At 59.0% G+C, this 7,324-nt stretch overlaps 1 protein-coding gene across 1 annotated transcript in view; it reads left to right on the top strand.

Annotated features, from left to right (window-relative positions):
* The window catches only part of IGLON5 (IgLON family member 5), a 17,476-nt gene extending 10,191 nt beyond the window's left edge, over positions 1 to 7,285 (top strand). Inside the window, exons 2-7 of the mRNA XM_049622286.1 lie at positions 369 to 601; positions 2,010 to 2,129; positions 3,536 to 3,670; positions 3,835 to 3,955; positions 4,488 to 4,642; positions 5,898 to 7,285. Of these exons, the coding sequence (XP_049478243.1) occupies positions 369 to 601; positions 2,010 to 2,129; positions 3,536 to 3,670; positions 3,835 to 3,955; positions 4,488 to 4,642; positions 5,898 to 5,986 (853 nt within the window). The 3' untranslated portion in view covers positions 5,987 to 7,285. The remainder of the gene's footprint in view (positions 1 to 368; positions 602 to 2,009; positions 2,130 to 3,535; positions 3,671 to 3,834; positions 3,956 to 4,487; positions 4,643 to 5,897) is intronic.
* The last annotated feature ends 39 nt before the right edge of the window (positions 7,286 to 7,324 follow it).

Here is a 7,324-nt window from a genome sequence, read left to right as displayed (position 1 = left end):
TCTCTGTCCCCCTCCCTCTGGATCTCTGTCCCCCCTCTCTGTGTCCCTGTGCCTCATCTCTCTGCATTTCTGTCTCTCTCTCTCCCAGAGTGCCCCAGATACTTTTCCAGTTTCTAGCACCCAACAATCACTCAGTAACCATCAGCTACCATTTCATTGTGCACTTGGGCTCACACTTTTCCTCTCTGAGGCTCAGTTTACCTACCTGGAAAGTGGGCACAGTCACCTCGGCCTCACGGGGCTTCAGGGGGAACTGACCATGCAGGAGGCCTTCCTTCCCCCACCTGCGAGCCCCCACGACGGTAGAACCTGGGGGGACAGGCTGGAGTGGGGGAGACAAAAACCGTCCTCCCGTGTCCTCCCTGAAGCTGCTTCATCGACGAGCACGTGACCCGTGTGGCCTGGCTGAACCGCTCCAACATCCTGTACGCTGGCAATGACCGCTGGACCAGTGACCCGCGGGTGCGGCTGCTCATCAACACGCCCGAGGAGTTCTCCATTCTCATCACCCAGGTGGGGCTCGGCGACGAGGGCCTCTACACCTGCTCCTTCCAGACCCGCCACCAGCCATACACCACTCAGGTCTACCTCATCGTCCATGGTGAGCCCTCAGCGGGGCCCTGGGTGGCGGAGAGGGTGGAGGGCGACGGGGGTGGGGGGACTGTCCGTATTCTCGCCCAGTGCCCGCTCCCCGACCCTGGGGACACGTGGTGTGCGAAGCGGACACACCCCCTGCCCTCGCAGATTTCAGCCGAGCAGAAGGAGGGACAGGCACCCGGAAAGTGACCCTTCAGCATGACAGCTGCTAAGACAGGAGAGCTACAGGGGTGAGGGGGTGCTCCGAGGAAGATCGCGGTCATTCGCTCAGCTCTGTTGGTTGAGCGCCTGCCACGTGAAGGCACTGCTCCAGGCCCTGGGGCTCGAGGGGGCAGGAGACAGAGAGAGTAACGGGACAGAGCTCAGGGGGCTGCCCCACGTGGCACCAGAAATGGTCTGGAGGGCCGGGGGCCGGTGGACAGACAGGAACCCAGAGACGGAGACAGCTCAACAGGGCCACGACGAGGCCCGACTCAGGAGCCAGACCACCCCCCGCTACTGAGGGACCCTGAGCATCCGAGGAGGCCTCGGACTCGCCATCTGCAGAGCGGGGAGGACTGTCACACATCAAACCCAAGACTTCGTCAACTGGAAGGGGCAGCTTCATTTTACGCTCTGCCAGAAAAGACAAAGAGAAAGCACCCCGTCAGTTAAACGCTGGCATCTCATGTGGTCTGATTGGAGCCACGTTCAAATGGCTGGAAGAAATAGCCGTACACGTTCGAACTGCCGACCCTGGCAATCTCTGGGGCGCCTGGGCGGCTCAGTCGGTTAAGCGTCCGACTCTCGATTTCCGCTCCGGTCACGATCTCACGGTTCGTGGGATCGAGCCCCACGTTGGGCTCTGTGCTGACACTGCACAGCCTGCTTGGGATTCTCTCTCTCTCTCTCTCTCTCTCTCTCTCTCTAAATAAATAAATAAGTAAACTTTTTTTTTTTTTTTTTTTTTTTTTTTAAATAGCAGCATTAACCTCAGAGGAGGGTAGGGTAGTGAAGGTTTAATGAGCTAACTTTTGTACAACATTTAGAACGGGGTTACCACGCTGGAAGCACCATATGAGTATTTATTATATCAACTAATTGTTTAATATAAGAATAATAACAATTAATAAAATAAACGTAGACAGAGATAAGGGAGAAAGTCAAACCAGAGGGCAGAGGAACCAAGTTAGGAGGAAGGTAGAGAGAGAGAGAGACAGAGACTGAGAAAGAACGAGAAAGGCAGAGACCAGGAGTTAGACAAGGAGCCAGACCCAGAGGCAGAGGAGAAACACAGAGGAATTCTTACAGAAAGACAGAGGGAATATTGGCTGGACTCCTGGGTCTGAGGGAGGAGGGGCTGGGGGTCCGGACTCCTGGGCCCTGGGAGGCCGTATTCACCCTCTCGCGACCTCTCCCCTCCCGGCCTGCAGTCCCGGCCCGCATCGTGAACATCTCCTCGCCCGTGACGGTGAACGAGGGAGGCAATGTGAACCTGCTTTGCCTGGCCGTGGGACGGCCGGAGCCCACAGTGACCTGGAGGCAGCTCCGAGGTGAGGACCCCTCCCCTGACCCAAAGCCCCTTTCCCCACTCCACAATCTGGGCCCCTCGATTCCCCACATCCCTAGCTAGACTCCCGGACTCCTCCTTTCCCCCTTCCCTGGTCCCCCTAACCTTTGTCATGGTTTGATTCCCCCACCCCCACCTGATCCCATTATTTTACCAACAGCCCCCAGAGCCTTAGAGCCTTCACCACCTGCCGTCCCAGGCCTGGGCCCTTTCCTCTAAATCACCTGCTAGATTCCAGCCTGCCCCTGTCCCCACCGCTAGTATCCTTGGTCTCCCCCCAGCAGCTCACACAATTCTGGGTTCTGAATCCCTACCACTAACCCGAAGTCAAGCTATGGCCAGTGGCCCCTATCCCTATTCCCATCTCCTGGTCACCTCACTACATCTCGCTGGATTCTCTAGCCCGTCAGTTCTCAAAGTTTGGTCCCCAGACCAGCAACAGCAGCATCACCTGGGAGCTTGCCAGAAACGCACATCCTGGACCCATCCCAGGCCTAATGAATGAGAACCCCACCTCACCCCACCTGATCCCCAGCTCCCCGCCCATACCACCACCAGTCTGTTTTAACAAGCCCTTGGGATGATTCTGGTGATCGAGCTGAGAACCACTGCTCTAGACTACCCCCAAACATAGCAGCAAGGTACCTGAACCTGATATTCCAGCTCGCCGGATCTCTCTCACCACCCTTTTTACCTGGATCTCCACCACCATTCCCCAGATCCCTAGATCCTCACTGACTGGGTCTTTGGAGACCAATGGTGCTTATCACTCGGCCCAATAACTAGGTGTCAGATCCTGGATCCTTTCCCGCTGGGTCATCTGAGCCCCACAAGCCTGGGCGTGAGATCCTGGCTTCCTGGATGCCCTTCGTCCAAAATGTCTTCTGAGCCCAGTGATGTGTCATAAGACCCCAAATACCCGGATTGCTGATCCCAATCACTAGATCCCGATTCACTAAACCCAAGAACTAGATCCCAGAACTCTGGATCTGCCCCCACCTTCCACCCTCACCCCTGCCTTGGGTCCGTATTATCTGGAGCTTTCCGAGCACCAAGGTCCTGGGACTGTCCCCACTGGGTGCTCTAAGCCCCATGATCTGAATCATGAGCTCCCAGATCCCTGGATCCTCCCATGCACCCCCCAATTCTAGGACACGCCCCGTTGGGTTCTAGTTACTAAGCCCCAGACCCTCATTCCCTGCCAGACCCCAGGCTGCTGATTCACACCCCACCCCAAACCTCCCGCAAACCCTTCCTGGCTCCCACTGACCCGGGCACTCCAGGCCCTGCGGTGCCTGCCCCGCTGATGTGTGTCCGTGTTGTGCCCGTGTTGTCCCGTGTTAAGTGTTTGTGTCCGGCCCCGCCCCCACCCCTTCCCTCCCCGCACAGACGGCTTCACCTCAGAGGGCGAGATCCTGGAGATTTCCGACATCCAGCGGGGCCAGGCCGGCGAATATGAGTGCGTGACTCACAACGGCGTTAACTCTGCGCCAGACAGCCGCCGTGTGCTGGTCACAGTCAACTGTGAGCCCCTTGGCACTGGGCACGAAAGGGGGGCAGGCCCTGGGTCCCTGGGGAGGGGGAAGGGGAGTGCTGGATTCCTGGGAAGGAGGGAGGAGGGGGATGGGGACGGGACCCCCGAGTCCCCACCTGGCTAGGAGAATTCGCTGACTCTCACCCCTCGCCAGACCCTCCGACCATCACGGACGTGACCAGCGCCCGCACAGCCCTGGGCCGGGCCGCCCTCCTGCGCTGCGAAGCTATGGCGGTGCCCCCCGCGGACTTCCAGTGGTACAAGGATGACAGGCTGTGAGGACAGCACCGGGTCCGGCCCGGGTGGGGGTGGGGAGGTGGCCGAGCCCTAGGTCTCGAGAACTGGGGGAATCCAGCTTCTGGGGGATGGGGCCCAGCTTCTAGCGAGATTGTGGGGACTTGCTGAAAACTTGGGTGTCACAATGATGAGCGTTGGAGCCTGGTCTCAGGCTGTTCAGGGAGAAGTTCAGGGGTCGATGCTGAGGCTGTGGCGGGGAAGCTTCAGAGGACCATTGGGGCTGGGGTCCAGCAGAATCTGGGAGCCCGTAGAGATTGGGGGCCCACGCCAGGAGAGTCCAGTGTCCCTGAGGGGTCCCCAGGGGTGCCTGGAGAGAAGGGTGTCAGTGCGAATGGCCCAGAGATCCATAGGGGGCTAGAGCCTGAGGCTAGGGGCCTCTGGGGTAGGGGGCAGAATACGGGGTCTCTGGGAAATCAGGGAGACTGAGAGCTGCGTGCAGTGGGATCTGCGCCCTGAGAGGGTCCCAGGCCAGGGTTCCAAGGCCCGGTCCCTGACCCGGGTCCCCGGCAGGCTGATCAGCGGCACAGCCGAGGGCCTGAAGGTGCAGACGGAGCGCACCCGCTCGATGCTTCTCTTCGCCAACGTGAGCGCCCGGCATTACGGCAACTACACGTGTCGCGCCGCCAACCGGCTCGGAGCGTCCAGCGCTTCTATGAGGCTCCTGCGTGAGTCCGAGAGGGAGGGGCGGGGCCGGGGCGAGGGGGCGGGGATCGGCGGGGGGGCGGGGCCGGGACTGTCCCCCAGACCGACTGCCAACTTAGGAAAGAGGTCGACCCTGAGACCCAAGCAAGGCGACTGAGCAAGAAACCCATTCCCTCAATGAATGTCGATTCACTGAGTGCCCACTAAGGGGAGGGCTTTCGGCGCTGGGGACACAGCAGTGCCCAAAGGAGACAAGGTCTGGGGACTCGCAGAGCTTATGGCCTAGTAGTAGTAGAAAGGCAGTAAATAAGCAGACACTTAAATAAAATAAAAAGCAAACAAAAACGTACATAAAGAAGCACCAAAAAAAAAAGTGGATATCGATAAGGGTGACGGAGAAAATAAATAAGGATTGGGAATGGCAGCGTTAGATAAGCTCATCATCAGAAGTTTCCTAGAGAGGGTAACATTTGAACTGAGACCTGAGTGGTAAGAAACAGCCAGCCCGGCCAAGATCTGCGGGAAGAGCTTGCAGGCAGAGGGAACAGTATATGGAAGGGCACAGTGAGAAGGCTAGCATGACCTGAGCACAGTGATCACGTGAAGGCCGAGACAAAAGAGGAAGGGAGGGGCAGAGTCTCATGGGCCACGGAAAGGATTTTGGATTTTATTCTACTGCAGAGTGAGGCCACCAGAGGCTATTAAGCAAGGGAATGACCTAGTGGTTGGTGCTTCAAAAGAGAAATCACTTTGCTATTTAAAGAATGGCCTGTAGGGGGGTGTGCAAAATGGAGGCAGGAGGCCCCCGTCTGTGGCACAAAGTCTCTGTATGCGGAGACGTTTTGAAGGTGGAGGAAGAAGGAAGTGGGGGTTGAGGCGATCACAGGTTTCGACTTGAGCACCTGGGTGGATGGGCATGTAGTAGTAAAGTATTGAAGTGGAGAGATGCTGGGACGGGTGCCATAGCCAGTCTCGGGGAGGAAAGTCAAGAGGACCATTTTGGATGTGCCGACTGCAATACCCTTGGTGGCCATACTGGATAGACCGAAACCGTAGGACGGAGAGACCGACGTGGAGAGAGCCCCGGGCTGAGGCGGTGAAAAAGAACATCTGGGAAAGACGGAAAAAGAGAGAGGGACTGAGAGGCAGACAGTAACAAGTGTCGCTAAGTGTCTTAGCGTCTCTGCCCCCAGAGACAGGGCAGACACAAGGCACCGGGAAACACACACGGGGTCTCCCCTTCCCACGCCACCCCCGTGACCCTCTGTCTTTCCCCAGGCCCAGGATCCCTGGAGAACTCAGCCCCGAGGCCCCCGGGGCCCCTGACCCTCCTCTCTGCCCTGGGCTGGCTGTGGTGGAGGATGTAGGAAGAACCCAGCGCAGCTCGCCTCCCCCCTGCGAGGGGCCTGAGGCCGAGAGCGAGAGAAAAAGGGAGAGCCAGCGCCGTGGGTCTCGAGGGGGCGGAAGAGCTCTCTGCCACCGAGGAGGAAGAAGAGAGGAGGAGGAGGAGGAGGAGGAGGAGGAAAGCTCTTTAGAGAACCCATCACTGTGAGGGATAACGCAAAATTATGCATCTTTCTACAGCCATTTTCGCCACCGTTCACGTTTCCGATTGCGACCCACCCCCGGCCACCCCACACCCCTCTCTTAGCTCAGGCTGTCAACTGGATCGTGTGTATGTAGTGGGTGTGTGTGAGCATGAGCCTGCACGTGTGTGTATGTGGGGGGGGAGGGGCTCAGCAATCTTCCCTCCCCTAACACCCCCATGCCCACTGCCCCCCAGTGCTGCTGCCTCTCTCCTCTGGCTGGAGGTAGGTATGTGGGCTTCGCGGCTGGAGCTGTGAGGGGAGGTTTTCCAGGCCCCCTGCTTCCCCAGTGTATGCACGCACTCCACCCCTTCCCCTCCCTGTTAAAAGAGCGTCTCCTGGGCAGGTTGGGGGTGGGGAGGGGTGTCTCGCTCGCCTGTCAAGCTATCATTCAGCCTCTGTGAGCAGGTGAGCGATCTCCATCTTGGCCCGGGGCCTCATTGCTGTCAACCACCAGCTGCCTGTAGCCAGAGGCCCCATCGCTGGCTCAGCAGCCTGAGACCTTCCCACTTTCCCTGCCCCCCACCCCGACTTTCTGGCCCCCTCTGGGCCAATCGGTGCTTCCATCCAACTGTCAGACTGGTGCCTGTGGCCACCTGTCTGTCTCAGTGCTTTGCCCTCCCCGACCCCCGACTCCCCTTGGCCGCCCGCAGCACCAACCGGCTGCCCTCAGTGCCCCCGCAGCTTCCCACGGGTGTGGGCTTGCTGGTCCCCCACTCCCCCACTCCCCCACTCCCTGGCCTGTCTCCCAAAGGCTGACCTGACCGCCCTCACACACACTCACATAGACACACACACACATACCAGCGACCGTGGCCAGCAATAGGCCCCCCGGCTCCGGCTGCACTGCAGCTGGTGACTGGCTGTGTTCCCCCCGAGGGTGGGCAACTTGTCAGGAGGGCGTGCTGAGAGGCTGTAACCCCAGCTCTGAGGTGGGAAGACACGATCTTGGCACACATCACACAAAGTGGGGGAGAGAGAGGCGTCACACAGGCATCCCCAGTCCAGTCCAAGATGTCAAGTCTCCAACTCCGATTCCTGGGGGACCCGCTATAAACACTCGCCCCAAACCACACTACCCAGAGCTTGGTGGGGGGGGGGGAGGTCAGAGCAGGGGCA

Source organism: Panthera uncia, assembly GCF_023721935.1.
Source record: "Panthera uncia isolate 11264 chromosome E2 unlocalized genomic scaffold, Puncia_PCG_1.0 HiC_scaffold_19, whole genome shotgun sequence".
NCBI lineage: Eukaryota > Metazoa > Chordata > Mammalia > Carnivora > Felidae > Panthera > Panthera uncia.
Note: the sequence above shows the minus strand (reverse complement) of the source record. Positions and strands in the feature narration are given on the sequence as shown.